A 16582-nucleotide genomic window follows, 5' to 3' on the forward strand; every position below is an offset into this window, starting at 1 on the left:
TCTCGCACTCTCACACTCTCACACTCTCACACTCTCACACTCTCACACTCTCACACTCTCACACTCTCACACTCTCACACTCTCTCACTCTCCAGGGTTGATGATGGTCCACAAGTACTCCCCCCGATTCACATGAACACAATCCTACACACTTAGTTGTTTAGGCCCTTTGTGGACAAGAACCAATTTGATATGATTTTCTATAATATTGGATAGATATCTGAAAAACCATACAGGTCCTCATTCCTGTAAGATACATGAGTTGATGTAGTTTGAAGTATCAGCCACTATGACAGAAAACTCCCATTCGACACCTTGGATTACAGAACCAAGTGACCTTAAAAGCAAAAAGATGGATAGTTACTGGAGTCCATTGACATGTAAAGACAATAATTCAATTGGTTGTGTTATAAACCATGAAAACTAAGCCATTTGAGGTTGGAATACTTCCTGTACATCAATGGCAGTCATTGGTAATAATTGAGTGGAGGGTAATTCTGTGTTGATATATGATCAGTGAAATCATTCAATGTTATCTTGATGGCAGTCAGGTGAATATTATGAGTGAATGAATGCATCTGACATAGAATTCAGAATATACTGTGCTCAGAATCTAAACTTTCGGAAGGTATGATGTTTTATTGATATGGGCAATCTAAGTAAATAATAATTAATTGCTTAAAAATAGCTGTCTCACTGTGTACACAGAAAATAACAATGCAGATGCAGGGAGAGAAAAGATGGACTTTAAGGTGCAAATATCACACAATTCTGTTACACTCAAGCCATATAGTGGGCTTGGAGCATGAAGAGGATATAATAATAGACTTTTTCTTCCTTTATAAAAGCATCTTTTAATCTTTTTGACTGCCGGTTATCAATTTGTGCTTTTTGTTTTTATGTGAAACGAGTCAACATCAGTTTAGTTTTCTTATAAGACTTGTCATTGGAAATAGATTATTTCTGTCCAATTATAAAACATCTTTCCCATTGTAATGCAGCAAATCCAGGATTTGGGGCAAAGCAAATTTTCTTTTATTCAGTGGCCAATTTGCTAATAGAAATTCAAAGCCCAAATTTATTCATTATTTTAGTTAGAATTAGAATTGAACTCACTCGATCTCCATTGTCGCTGCCTCCTTTGTTCCAACTATTTGTCCTTTTCTGTGGTTCCATCCATGTTGTCTTGCTCGGTTACACTATGCAATGCAGAGAGACCAGAGGAACAAACACAAGATATCTGCCCTTTGCCCTTTCGGAAATACATGGCCCTCAATGCAGTGAGATAAAACTAAATGCTAATGATGGTGGAAATCTGAATTTAGGGGAAAAAAAAAAGAGTTGCAATCAATTAGCAAGGAGGGCAGCATCAGTAGACTGAGAAAGAGAGTTAACTGCAATCTTTTACTTTTGTTGATTTAGATAAATTTATGGTACTTAAAAGGCCAACACCCTAATTCCTGATTTCCACCCTTATTTCTATTTCTGGCAATTTTCACTCCCAAAGTAAGGGTCCAAACATTTAACCTGTATGTAAGCATACCATCCTTGTTGGCTCCAGTTCAGGGTTGGTCAGTTCAAATCCCATGCAAGTTTTACTGGAATTGAGCCACTTCTGTAAATAGGCTCCGTTTCAAAGAAGAAGAACAAAGAAAATTTACAGCCCAGGAACAGGCCCTTTGGCCCTCCAAGCCTGAGCCGATCCAAATGTACTGTCTAAACCTGTCGGTCAATTCCTAAGCATTTGTATCCCTCTGCTCCCCACCTACTCATGCATCTGTCCAGATGCATCTTAAATGAATCTTCCATGCCTGCCTCTACCACCTCTGCTGGCAACGTGTTCCAAACGCCCACTACCCTCTGCGTGAAGTACTTGCCATGTGTATCCCCCTTAAACTTTCCACCTCTCACCTTGAAAGCATGACCTCTCGTTAATGAATCCTTCACCCTGGGAAAAATAGCTCTTCTCTATCCACCCTGTGTAAACCCTTCATGATTTTATAAACCTCAATCAGGCCCCCCACCCCCATCTCCTTTTTTCTAATGAAAATGAACCTAACCTACTCAGCCTCTCTTCAGAGCTAGCACCTTTCATACCAGGTAACATCTTGTAAACCTTCTCTGCACCCTCCAAAACATCCACATCCTTTTGGTAATGTGGCGACCAGAACTGTAAATAGTTTTCTAAATGTGGCCGAACCAATGTCTTTCTGGGCATGAATGTTAAGGATAAAGCACTTAGTCTCAACATTGAGTAAATTTCAATCAAGTATTTATCAATGAGAGTTTTCTTTTGAATGACAGTTCTATTAGATTGTTGCTTTTTAAAAATATTCATTTCAAAGACATGCTGGAGACATCAGGTGTGCATGGAAGCAAGTGTGAAGTTACAAGTGGGCATGGAGGTCACATGCATGAGGGGGAATTGACCTGTGGTTGCTTGGTGAAGGATGAATGTTTGAGGACCTGACATTCAGCATTATAATCGGGTTGATGCCCCCGTAAATTGAGGTGGGCTTTCAGGTCTGCCAATGTCCGTATGTTTCAATATCCATTACCATCTTAGATCTGCTTCTGGGGGCAGTAGATTTCCTGTACTCCATGACACTCTGAACCAAAATATCCTGCATGTGAAATGATATGGATCTGCAAGTCAGGATGTTTGCCATCTCCAAGTCTTCCATGAAAATTCAGCTTCAACCTTTTTGTTGGAGCATCTTAACCCAATAGCAGTTAGTTCAGTTGACTTTTTATCATGTGTAATTCCTTAAGTAATGGACAATTTTTAAGAAGCATAGGGCAGCACAGACTCTGACTGTCTGAGGCCACCTCAGACAATATGATAACTATAGTTGCTCCTTGTGCTCAAATTAGATACATAAGCATTATTTCACCTTACAATTGTTAATGTTAGAAAAGCAACTAGTTCCCATAGCAACAATAACACCAGTAGATCCAAGTGGATATCCAATTCTCAGCTATAAGAAATAATACTAGTTCTGCTTTGGCTTTTGCCAGGGCTATTTATTACCATTGTCTCTTATGTTCATCCTTCCAAATTACTTCTGACATAGATGAACCTCTACCAATTATAATCCAGCAGTCAATCTACAACCATGTTCATTTCCAAACAGCATTTCTTGTATATCATTTAAACTGTGCTGCATATCTGTGTAGCTACAAATATCTGTGTCATAATTCATACATTTTGGATTATAACTTTTAAATTTAGGCATAAGGGGGTGCAACTGGCATTAACAGATCTGATATAAATAGGAAACAATCAAGCCTGGCTTTATTACATTTAAATGCAGCCTGGTTTTTGTTCTAAAATTCAGTGTAGATCTCTAAGCTCACAGTGAAGCCAAGAAGTCTGGAGAAATACTTGTGTCTCTTTTAGTAATGAACATTAATTATCTTGATTACAGAATCCAAGTGTTCTTTTTGAAAGTAAAAAGGCACTTTGCTTGATTTATTTGCTGACAGAGCAATACACAGTTCAACTTTGGAACAGAGAGGATTTTTGATTGAGTGAGCTCAAGAAGGAGGAGACTGTTGGATGAGTATTTCAAGCAGAGAAAATGCGCCCTTTAATGGTTGAAATGTAGGTTGAGCTTTATTTTAGCTTGCATTTTGGAAAACAATGCAGCTGAGGAATTTGCTTTTCCTGAGGCTGATGTAAGAAATTTATAATGGTCCTCAGTATAGTGTGGCAGAGAGAAGCATACAGAGCTGGCTTGGGAAGGCAATTGCATATCTGCTGGTGACCTGAACAAGGAGCTGTGATATTGTGAACTACTTAAAATAAAAAAGTGGAGGGTCATGTAGCCAAAAGATAATGTAAGGATGACACAATTGTAAGACACAGAATTTATAGCAAAAGTTTACAGTGTGATGTAACTGAAATTATACATTGAAAAATGCCTTGATTGTTTGTTGAGTCTCTCATCTGTTTGAATATCATGGTATTCTTCACAACCACCTTGTGAAGGAGTGGCGCTCAGAAAGCTAGTGCTTTCAATTCAACCTGTTGGACTATAACCTGGTGTGTGATTTTTAACTTTGCACTCCTAGCTTGCACATCCCTGGATGCTATATGGACAATTTAGCATGGATAATCCACTTAACCTGCACATCTTTGGCCTGGGAGGATACCTGTGAGAAGGAACACAGTGTCCACATGAACCTTGGGGGCCGAGGGAGGGAAAGGTGTGTTAGATTGAAGTGTGCGTCAGGGATACAAAGGCATGAGAGAGAGCCATGAAAGTGGTTTCAGGGATGAGGCATGCCAGTCATGTGGGTGGATTGGTGAAGTTGGAACAATTCTTTTTGGAAAAGAAAGGTTCGAGAGAGCATTTAGTAGATATTCAAAATCATGAGGGGTCTGGACAAGATAGATGGGGAAAAATTGTTCCAATTGATGAAAGGATGGAGAAAAAGAGGGCACAGATTTAAGGCAATCGGCAAAACAATGGCTACACTAAGAAATCCTTTTCACGCAGTGAGTGGTTGGGATCTGGAGTGCACTGCCTGAGATTGTGATGGGTCTGGGTCAATCGACGCATGTTAATGGGAATTGGATTACTTTCTGTAAAGGAAGTATGTGCAGAGTTACAGGGAGAAGAGTGTGATGTGGTAGTAGGTGTATTGCTGCTCTGGAAAGCCCTCACTGACTTAGTGGCCTGAACGGCTTCCCCTGAGATGTCACCATTCAGTGTATCTGAGGTCAAGGGGAAACTCACCAACAGTAGACAGAAATCACGCCTTTGAGAAAGCTTTTGATCACGTCTGTTATCTTCTCCTTTGACTTCATGAAAGTTTGATATTACTATTGTGACACTTGGTAGTTTAAAGGCAAGTTGTTACCATTTTGCTCTCTGGGAGTATTTGTTGCACCTGTCTGGATTTATACCAACAAAGTGTGTAGCAGAGACAGCCCTAACTGCTCTGTTCTTGCGTGCAGTAGAGGATAAGTTAGTGATGGCAAATTATCACTGTCAAGAATGGACTGCAACTATCAGGGTTGTATTTAATTGCACACAATGCTTTGGATGGATCCTCAGAGGTAAAGTGCTAGGTACACGATTGGAAAATATAGAGTTTGGGGGTGTGGCTGTACTCCATTGAATGTAAATCATGTTGGGATATAGAGAGGCCATGAGCAATGCAATCAATGTGCAAGTTTTGATTTAGTGCCGTCATTTGTGACTGATGGTAGTGTTCTATCCTGAAGTTGTGAAGGAAATCTTATGGGCAAAGTGTATTGGAGTGGGATTTATTAGGATCTTGCAAAAAAGCTGTAGGGATGCAGAGAGATGAATTATCTCAATCTGCATCCACGGAATGTAGAACTACCTCAAACCTGTCTCTACAGTGTCGTGCTCATCATTATCAAACATATGTACACTTTTGTTCCTGGTGTTGGAACGAATGTGAAGGGAACATTCGAATGAATGAATGATTTGTTCATTGTCACATGTATCTGGGAAGAATACAGTGAAAAGTGTTTGGTTTCACAATCCAAGAAGAATAAAAGGAATTACTTAAATAGAATTAGTCTTCATCAGTCAGGGACCCATATACAGTCCCTGTGCTAGGTCTACCACAGCCAGGAGACCATGCTCCAGCATCGCTGCAACTGATGCCCAGCTACCGTCCCAGGAGTCTGCCCATGGGGCTTACAAAGTCAGGAATCCCTGCTGACACCACTTCTTCCTCAGGAAGATGAAGGTTAGATTGGATTAGATTTCCTACAGTGTGGAAACAGGCCCTTTGGCCCAACAAATCCACACCGACCCTCCGAAGAGTTACCCACACAGAACCATTTTGCTCTGACTAATGCACCTAACACTACGGGCAATTTAGCATGGCCAAATCGCCTAACCTGCACATCTTTGGACTGTGGCAGGAAACCAGAGCATCCAGAGGAATGTGCAAACTCCACACAGACAGTTACCCAAGGCAGGAATCGAACCTGGGTCCCTGGTGCTGTGAGGCAGCAGTACTAACCACTGAGCCACCATGCTGACCCAGGTGAAGAAACAGGAAAGAACGAAAAAGGATAGAAAGGAGAGAGAGAGGAGAGAATGCCCCAGGCTGGAGTGGACAGGCTCGGCCTGGAAATTTACCTGCTTCTCACTCGCCGGGAGACTCCAGGCTGGGATGGAGCCATGTTCTGCTCGTCTTGGTGTTGTTGCCACTGCCAGCGGAGACCACCTTCACTTTAAACTGAGGAACACAGTAGTGTCACAGAATCTCTTTTGTCTGTCAAAACAGACACTTGAGTCATCAAAGTAGTTGAGTGCTATTTTTCATTGTGACGGTTACTATCAGTTTCATACTAAATCATCCCTCCAGATTCTGTGTTGTCCTCTTGTAAAGCAGTTAGATTGTAAAATTCTCTTTCAAGGGGGTCAGTTTTGAGATTGCCTATCATTGAAGGGGATGAGATGCAGCAAAACGCTGTGCTTGAAAGCGTCTGTGCTACCATTCAGGGTCCCTGCATGTGAGAAGGCCTAACAACTAAATTCTTAGTGAAATCGAGTCGTGTGCTGTCATTTAATCTTAAATCAAAAGAACACGGTAGAAGTGAAAGGTATTCAGCAGTCAGAACAAAAACGTCCACTGCTGATGTATGGAATAATAATGTAAAACTGAATTCCTGGTGAAAATTTAATGTCTTTTTTTTTTCTTGTACCTTTTATTCTTTACATCTTTGTACTTCTCATATTTCATAGGTGGGATTTGCATTGCTCAATCTTTGAAAATCCCAGCGGACCCCAAGCGAGCAGACTTTGACAAAATCATCAAGAGTCTTTTAGACACACCGAGGGTTCGTGGTGTAATCATTTTTGCCAATGAAGATGATATCAGGTAAGCAGGTCAAAATACGACTTGTCAGCTCCGAACGTTGGCATCTTGAGTTATTTCTAGTAAGGCAACCAATGATAAATATTTCAAGTATTACACAAGCTGTAACTTGACAGTTAATTGTCATTGAAGAAAAAGCTTAATCCATTTCTGACAGCTCCAGCCAGTTCTGGAAACCAATGGCAACAAGTGCAGGTCAGAGGATGAAATTTTGATGTTACTCTTGTGACACTTGCTAGTTTAAAGGCAAGTTGTTCCCACTTAACTCTCTGGGAATATTTGTTTCACCACTAAGTTTGTCAGTACAAGTTGACACCAACAAAGTGTGCATCACAGCCCTAACTGTGATTGCATGTGGTGAATCACTCCATTCTCAAAACCTATCTAGCATCTGTAAGACACCAGTCAGAGAAGTCAATGTCACCGTAGTCCCAGAGGCTGCTCTCATGAGAGAAAGGTGACTTGCTGATGAGCTTAACCTTAGGGTCGCTATGTCTCAGGCAAAGGGCACGGTGTGATCCAGAATGCTCCAGTTAGCTGCATGAATATAGCTTCAGTCGTTCCTTTGTCCCAACTTGAACGGTTTGCATTCAACCTGCTTATGCTAGAAAGGTTCTCCTCTCTCAGTCCTGTATACGTCATATCAATTCACCATAATGTGGTGTTCTGGAATTGCAAATATGGCATGACCAATGCCAGATAGCATTCAGTATCAAAACAATTTTCATGACGTCTTCAGCATCGACATGTTAACTCCAGAAACAGATGACTTTAAGTTCTGTAATCAAGTTCTGCAACAGGTAAATTCACAACCATACATGGGACTTCTTCTTTAAAATGACCTTCAATAAGGATTCCAAGGCTCTCAGATTTCTGAGGAGAAATCTGAGTTCTAACCTACAACCAATTGTGCCTCTAAACCTGCAGTCTACGAGTTTTGCAGCATCCTTACATAGTGAGGTATATCAAGGCAGTGAGCTGCATAATTCAGCAGGAATCAATAAGGATGTACCAGTATCATACCTGGCTGTGTTCTGTCGTATATGGAACACATTGGTGGGAACTGACAGAACAAGTCTCTGCATGCCCTCCAGCAATGACAAAGTGTGTGGTAGCCATCGACACACTATAGAAACTATTCGTCTCTAAGATAATGTGTCAACAATCTATCTTTTCAAGGAGAATTGCAGAATGGACCAAGCTGTGAAAGGAGATAGTTACAGCCCCATCACTTAGCTCCTCGAGATCCATCTTTCGATTATCTCCACTTAAATATTTCACAAACGACTAACATCTCAGCAGGTCATGTCTGGGTAAGCTAAAACAGATGTTAGTTTGTCATGCTGATTCGGAATACTTTTTGTCATCCAAAGATAGCATACCTGTCAGTCGGCTACATCTAACAACTCCCTGCAGTTTAATTCTAGTTAATTTCGGTATCCTTGTATTAAGAAAGTCAACTTAGTGTCAGTCATGGAGAGAAGCACAAATACCAACTCAGTTCCAGTCTAAGTGGGAACAATTATTTGTTTGTACATGCGTTAAGAATGAAAGGTATTTATAGAAGAGGACCTATTTGTACATTGATATGAGTTGACACAGCATAACATGATGGATGGAGCTAAGGTTTGGAAGGTTTTAATTCTGTGAAATTGTAATGACTATCAGTTGGAGAGTCTGACTTGCTGAAAATGTTTTGGTTCATTCTAAGCCTGATCATGACTTTGTTGTGTACTATATTCCAATTTTACTCTCAGTTTTAGTTAGGCCTGGAGAGTTCCTTTTCATCAATTGAAACATCAAAACATTATCATAGTGAAGGGCATAAATAACTTCCCACCTCAGCACTGGTTGACCTCTCACCATATACATAGTCAGAGTAGTAGTCTCCACTTGAACAAGAACTAGATCTTGATTTCTCTGTCCTTGAAGGAAGAGAACATGAGATAACTAAAGAGAAGGATAATTTCCACAGGACCACAAAAGAATTAAACATTTTAGCATAAGACTATCCAGGAATTGACTATGTGTTACCCTCCATCATTGACACAATTACATTGAAAGCACCCCCCCCCCCCGTATATTAAAATTATGAATTTAAAAAGACCCAAGTTAACGTAGCTTAAGACCAGAGATGGCTGTCTGCCACAGAATTGAAGTAGGAGGGAGGAAATAAATAAGGACACATTGTTAGTCAATTATAGAGGACGGTACTTCTGCACATTCTTAATGACTAGCCACTTGTCAGTTAACTGTCTGACATCACTAACAAGTGCATTTTCCATTGAAATGCCTCTACTATTGAGGGGTTCCTTGCCAACGAATCAGTGCTGTCCTTTGATACTATATAAATGTCGTTTTCCCTCTGGTTTGATGATTCTTGTGAATTGCCTGATGACAAAAACCTTCAATAATTATTGTGTTTGGTGGCTGGTTTGAATCGAGTCAAACTAAGGAAAAACATGAATTAATCATTCATTCCTAAGCAGAGTTATAATTTGGGTTCTCTACATTGGGATAAAATGGAGCTCTCTCAAACGTTCCCCCACCAACTCTACTGGGTGGGGACCAGTCACTATTTGTGATTTTCTTTGAAGCAAATAATTAGTGGTGCTGCAGCAAAAGTTAGGACTTACAGCCAGTTGTCCCTCCAAACCTATCGTCTCCAAGTTCGGTGGGCTCCTTATATTGTGAGGTATATCAGGCTTTCAAAACTGGGTAGGAGGTGAAGCCTGCAGTTCAAGTGAGAAAGAGGAATGTCTTCTCATGGATGTGTCCTCTCTCTACTTTCCCAAACCTCTAAATTTTGAGATGCCCTCAACAGTCTGACCACCAGTAGATGTTGAGCAGCAGTGGTGGGCATGCAGGGACAGAGAGCGTAGAAGTCTGCTTGGAGTGATGCCATCCTCCACTGGGGGATTCCTTGAGGCAGCTCATTTGGTTGCCCCTCCCAAACACCTCAGAGGGCATGGAGGGGGCTGACTGGAAATTCCAGTGGGCCCTCGCCAAGAGGTCTGAAATGATCATTTAACCCGCTTAATATTGAATCCCCATCTTATCCCTGGGGCAAATTGATCCTTGGTCATGATTGTGCCAGCAACGTAGCAACACTGGTGGTTGGGATATGTTTTTCAGCTCCTCCACAGAGGTGCCAGTAGCCTTCCCCCTTTTAGCAAGTCACTGTTCACCATCACTCAACAGGATGCTACGGTTCAGTAGCCAGTAAACATTTAGTGTCGCCGGTGAGTAAGAAAGGCAGGTCTTTTTTAAATTAACGTGCTGTATTTGTAAATCATTACTTTTGTACCTGTTTAAATATTCCTTTTTAATGTGTTCAATCCAGGCTCTCTTGACTGAGGACCTCTTGGTTATTTCACACAGGCAGGTCCTCGCAGCTGCCAAAAGAGCAAATAAAGCAGGCCATTTTATCTGGATCGGCTCTGACAGCTGGGGCTCGAAACACTCTCCAGTAAAACAACAAGGGGAAATGGCTGAGGGGGCAGTCACCATTCTACCCAAAAGAGCCTCCGTGGATGGTAAGAACTTGGGCAGTTGAATCACTCCATTGCTTAACTGACATGATGTATCAGCAGTGATGAGCGTTCAAGAGGCACCATCTTACTCATGAATATCACGCTATAGATGGTAAAGCTGACATGTTTTATAATAGAGTAATATTTTTTCCAGCATCCTCATTTAGAAGTGCTATTGCTCAAACATTGGTCCCACTTTATTTAGCAGTTGACTTATTCTATCTCTGCAGAATTGTCTGCCTTAGTATCAGTGATTGATTTGAGTGTTTGAGTCTGGAGCACAGTTCTTTTCAAGGGAACCATTCAAATGCTTTTATTGAATGGTGTTAGAATAACATCAGCTTTATCTCATACGCTGCCTTTACATCTGTAAGCATCTAGTACATAAAGGATTCAAACCCTTTTGTTTCTCATTGTTCTGCAATTTCCTGTGTTGTGTTTTTTTTTTGCAGATAAAACTTTGGGTAAGAGATTCACTTATATAGTGAAATTCTACAGTTTCTGTTCTATGATTGATTAAGTCATGGCAACAGTAGTCCATTCAGCTGACTTGTTTCACCATTTAACAAGATTGTGACACGATATTTCTTGAAATGACTGTGACATTTTGGTGTCTGGGATGGTCTGGCCTCTTAATCCTCATTTAAGAATAGCAATGCATTTTCAACTCTTGTAACTCTAGTATGGTCCCACACTAGTCAAGTTTTATCCAAAATGGATTGCCCATTGTCCAGACGACTTGCCCTCTTCTTTATAAGCTGTTCAGTTGGTCAGTTTGGAACTTTCTCCACTTCGCATCCTTGTTTTATGATCTCATCCTTTTATAGAGTCTAGCAGTTCCAGCACTGACCTCTGAAGGCCCCACTTGAGACTGCTCTGCAGCTGAATTGCTCTTCAAACCCATTGTCAGCATTCAGTCAGCTTCCCAGTCATTCCCAATGTTTCAACACTGCTTAAAGTTAATAGTCTTTTCTGTTGAATTGGGAAGGCTAGATATGTTATTTCATTCCCAAATAGTTTTCCACACCAGTTGCAGTGACTCAAGCAGGCAGGAAGGTGGGCGTAGTGAAATTGGTCACTTTGAGTGAAATTTGGCTTCTGTAATCTTAGTTATAAACATACAAAGGATACTGTCAAGCGACAGCATGTAATTGAGAAATAGAGGGTTGAAGGGTAATCTTTCACAAATATGTGCATTGGGCACAGGGAGTGTAAAACACCCACAGCTTGAAGGTGTGATACTTTTGACTTTCTCAACAATTTTTATACTCTGATCCTCATTGCTGATGGAATTCTCTCTTGTGTTTGGAAAATATGCTGCAATTGCCTAAGTAACCAGCAGAGGGAGTCCAGAACTCTAGTTGGCACCAGTCATGAACTGAACTCTCACTTGAAACATTCACCATCAGCATTGGGATAATGATTGCAGAAAGTGTGACTACAGTGACCCAGTCATTTTATCAGGGACTACCTTCTTTATTTATTCAGTCTTACCTCCACATGCACAATATTTGGACATTTCAGTTCATGCTTTGTCATTTATCAGCCCCCTCCCTTGCTCACTGAGAGATCTGATGAAACCTGGTATACCATTGATTTGGAGATGTCGGTGTTGGAGTGGGGTGTGCAAAGTTAAAAATCACACACCATGTTATAGTCCCTCAGGTGTAATGGTTTACCATTAATGGTGAGAATTTCTGATAACTCCTAGCTGAGAGTACTGGGATGTTTCAGTTTGAAGTCAATGTGTTAATGAATTTGAAGAGATGTGAAATTATGCTTTTGTGTTTTTAAAAAAAACAGCATCTACTCTTCTGAAACTCTGACGTGAAGCCTGAACAGTGGTTACGGAGATATGGAGAGGAGCGTATAGTGGTTTCTACCTTGTCCATTATCCTGCTTTCTCTCTCTGTAGAAAAGTCTTCTGTACCTTGAATGGAATTTGCAACAGATTCATTGACACAGTGACAAATTGCGCATCATTTTAAAGTAACCTTCATTGGTCTGTTGGGCTCTTGCATTCAATTTTATTTAAACATGTTTGTTTTCTCCCACAATCCTTCAAGGCTTTGCCCCTCTGAGAGGTCAGACCTTCTCTAATTCTGGCTTCTTGGACCTTATAGATTTTAACACCTTCAGTTCACTAAGATCTGGAACACCCAGCTTGCACCCCTCCACCATTCTACCTCACTTTTCTCCTTCGTAGCACTTCTGCCTGCTTCTGTGGCTGAGCTTTTGGTAATCTGACCAAGCACCCTTTTGCATGGCCCAGTGTTACTTTTAATATAAAATGCGTGTGTGACAACTTCACTGTTTTATTACATTGGAGGAATTGCGTATGTAGTTACTGCTGTGTGAATTTCTGAGTGGGACTGAATGGATGTTTGTGAGGACAAGTGAATTCTGAAAGTCCACAACTGGGATGATCTGGGTTTGTAAATGGAGCCACGTTTGTGTATTTATTGAGGTCAGTCCAATTGGAGGCATCAACAAAGCCCCTGCTTTGAAACATGTGTGCTTCTGAGATGTGTGAGGTTGTATGGTGAAGTCAACATGGTTCCCCAGGGGTTTACCTCTGGCTGGGTTTGGGATTTCTGATGCATCTTGTACTCAATGAGCATTAACTGTGAGAAATTCTCCATGAGAACACATCAGTGAAAGGGTGGGTTGGGGACCTTCTCCGATCAGATCAATGGAGAGAGAAAGAGAGAGAGAGAGTTGAAGTAACCTTTTCTAAGAACTGAAAAAAGTTCGAGATTTGAGCACGGGCTGGTTTGGACAAAGTCAAAAGGAAATTCTATGATGGGATGGAAGACAGATGAGATAGAATGAAATAAAAGTTAGTCCTCCGGAACCCAAAGGGAATGGAGTTGGGCTAAGAAAAGATGTGGAAACAAAAGATCTGCATTTTTTTTTGGTAAATAGAAGAATGTTGCCTTTGCTTGACTGGATCTTAGATCAAAGCTGGATCAAAGAGCAATGCTCTTTGCTTGACTGGATCTTAAGTACATATTGATTCACAATGGTAGAGGAATAACCATTGGTGAGTCTTGGCAGGTAGAGGCCCTGTTTGTTTGCTGATAGCAGTTTGGTACAGGTTATAATTCGCTAGTTAAGAATTGTTGCTAAGATTGTTGTGAAACATAGATCCAGCCCGTTCAAGATCCGGAGTGAATTTGTCAATTTCTCTGTATAAAATATCATAAAATGGGATTAGATTAGATGAGATTCCCTACAGTGTGGAAACAGGCCCTTCGGCCCAACAACTCCACACCGACCCTCCGAAGAGTAACCCACCCAGACCCATTTCGCTCTGACTAATGCACCTAACACTAACGGGTAAGTTAACATGGCCAATTCACCTGAACTGCACATCTTTGGACTGTGGGAGGAAACCGGAGCACCTGGAGGAAACCCACACAGAAACAGGGAAAATGTGCAAACTCCACACCGGCAGTCACCCGAGGTTGGAATCGAACCCAGGTCCCTGGTGCTGTGAGGCAGCAGTGCTAACCACTGAGTCACCGTGCTGCCCATGAAGCTTAAAGCAGCCCTTGACTATCTTTTTATCTTTCTTATTTCTTATTTTCCTAACTTATACTATGTTTGTTTATAATGTAGTGTAATGTTTTCTCTATTTTCTCAATTTCTTTGGAGCTAAAGATTTGCACCGAGGTAGTTTGTACCTAAGATGGTGCCACGTTTTGGCAACATTGTACACTTTTCACTCTGCTCCTGTTTGTTTGAAACTTGAGTACACGTCACAGTAAACCTAATTCACAATGTAATTATTTTCAGAGCCAATACCTTGGATAACATTGCTTGGAAGGAAGTGTGCTGCTGACTGGGAACAAAACACCAGGGAAGAATAGGGAATACAATGGGAAGGTGAAGTTCAGCTGTTTCAGGCCATTTATTTCATGTTGAGTCGAGAAAAGCAGATGGGGGGGGGTCTGTTTTTGCAACTTGTTGAGCATCCATGGAACACTGCAGTAGGCGGAGGACAGAGATTTCGGTGTGAGATCAAACCGGGAATTCAAATGACAGGCCTCCGGACGCTCAGGGTGATAGTAACGGAGTTGCCCTGCAGAGCAGCCTTCCAATCTGTGTTTGGCCTCACCAGTATAGAGGAGATAGCGTTGTCAGTAGTGAGTGCAGACTGATGAGAATACAGGCAAATTGGTGTGTCGCCTCGAAGGAGTGATTGGGGCCTTGGGCAGACATGAGAGAAGCTTTAAATACTGAGTGCTGCATTTCCTATATTTTCCTGAAAAGAATCTGTGGGAGGAGAGTAGGACTTTGGGGATGACTGAGGATGAATGGAAGGAGCTGACCCGAGGGAAAGCAGGAAAGGGGAAGGAGACACCTATGTGGTGGTGGCTGTAAGTGGCAAAAATGGTGCGAAATGTTCCACCGTATCTGAAGATGAGGTGAAGGGGAGCGTTGTTGTGCCTCTGGGATGGAGGGAAAAGTGTCAGAGTAAAAGGACGTACAACACCCACCTCATTTACCTCTTCTCTCCTCTTAGTCTGAGGCCCTTCCAAGTATTACTTGTGCTCTGTTCAATGGTAGTCCACATTTCCACTGCTCCTCGTGCAGCCTTCTCTACATAGATGAGATCAAATGCAGATTGAATGGCCATTTCCTGAAGCACCTCTGATAGCCTGACATTTTAATTCTCCTGTCTGTGCCCATACTGACCTCAATGCTTTTGACTGTTGCCGGGTGGCGCAACATAAACTTCAGGAACAGCATCTCATCTTCAAGTTGGGGACTTTGTGGCCTCTCGACTTGACGTTACATTTTTAGCATTTTCAGACCGTAAACAGTTGATTGCACTTTGTTTCTGTTTCTTTGCTTGCTTTGTGTCATTCGCTTTCGCTTGCCCACAGCAGCAATCTACAGGAGTGTGTTTTTAATTATTTTCTCGTCCCACTGAGAGTTCCTTTGGTTCTGGAAGACTGAGTTGTCAGCTGCCCCCACGGTCTCTCCTGCCTTCCGCTATCCCTTTGTCCAGCCAGCCCTTGCTGAAACCCTATTGCATCGGTTACTTCTCAGTCCTGATGCAAGGTCACAAACCTGAAATGTTAGATGTTTTCTCACTCTCCCTCGCATTCTCTCTCGCTCTTTTGCATGCTCGCTCCACCTCCTCTTCCCCCCCCCACCCAACACACACAAGCTGTCACATCTTCTACATTTTTCCCAGAATTTCCTGTTTCAGTTTCAGATTTTCCAACTACCTGCTGTATGCCTCCCTTTGATTGGATTTAAGGAGCTTCTAGGGGCAAAGATATTTAATTATCTGAGGTAAAAACGTGAACAATCCATTGTGGGGGAATCTTAGCTATCAGTCGTTTCACATACACAACACAAAGAATCCTTCACCGTTTACTTATCATGAAACCTGAGACGTGGGCTTATAATATTAGACTACTGGGAATCTCCAACCAGAAGATGAAAGTTAACTGGGATTTTAAAATGGTATTAAAAATAGAAATACTGAAATACATTGCAACAAACGTAAAAAAAAGAACAGTTCCAGAAAGTGATTAATATATAATTAACAGGAGAAAGCCTTTGTAAAGTGACTTGATGTTTTAGCAGTGGTGATGAGTAAGGCTGAATGTATTTTTGGCTTCGTCGAAATGATTTCCAATACTAGATTTCAAGAGTAGAGAATTGCTGGAGTCTTGGTTATCCAGACTATCGGAGAAATTTATCTGTTCTGTACTTTATATTCTGATTAAGTTATCCCTGCAGAATCCTCCAAAGAATATGTCATACATAATGTTCCCAAATTCTGCTCTGAATTAAATCTAGGATTTGCTTCGCTGTTTATCTCTGTGCAATCTTAGATGTGCTGAAAATGTGTTGCTGGAAAAGCGCAGCAGGTCAGGCAGCATCCAGGGAACAGGAGAATCGACGTTTCAGGCATAAGCCCTTCTTCAGGAATGGGGAAAGTTTGTTCAGCAGGCTAAGATAAAAGGTAGGGAGGAGGGACTTGGGGGAGGGGCGTCGGAAATGTGATAGGTGGAAAGAGGTCAAGGTGAGGGTGATAGGTCAGACTGGGGTGGGGGCGGAGAGGTCGGGAAGAAGATTGCAGGTTAGGAAGGCGGTGCTGAATTCGATGGATTTGACTGAGGCATCTTCCGCCCAGGAACCCTCCAACCCCAAGGGAT

The 16582-nt window shown here is 41.6% G+C and overlaps 1 protein-coding gene across 7 annotated transcripts in view; it reads left to right on the forward strand.

Annotated features, from left to right (window-relative positions):
- The window catches only part of LOC122559107 (metabotropic glutamate receptor 7-like), a 736921-nt gene that overhangs the window by 347271 nt on the left and 373068 nt on the right, over positions 1-16582 (forward strand). For all 7 annotated transcript variants that reach the window (XM_043708410.1, XM_043708414.1, XM_043708411.1 and 4 more), the window contains exons 3-4: positions 6738-6873; positions 10252-10406. In XM_043708410.1, the coding sequence (XP_043564345.1) occupies positions 6738-6873; positions 10252-10406 (291 nt within the window). The remainder of the gene's footprint in view (positions 1-6737; positions 6874-10251; positions 10407-16582) is intronic.

This window comes from Chiloscyllium plagiosum, chromosome 18 (assembly GCF_004010195.1).
Source record: "Chiloscyllium plagiosum isolate BGI_BamShark_2017 chromosome 18, ASM401019v2, whole genome shotgun sequence".
In the NCBI taxonomy this organism is placed as follows: Eukaryota; Metazoa; Chordata; class Chondrichthyes; order Orectolobiformes; family Hemiscylliidae; genus Chiloscyllium; species Chiloscyllium plagiosum.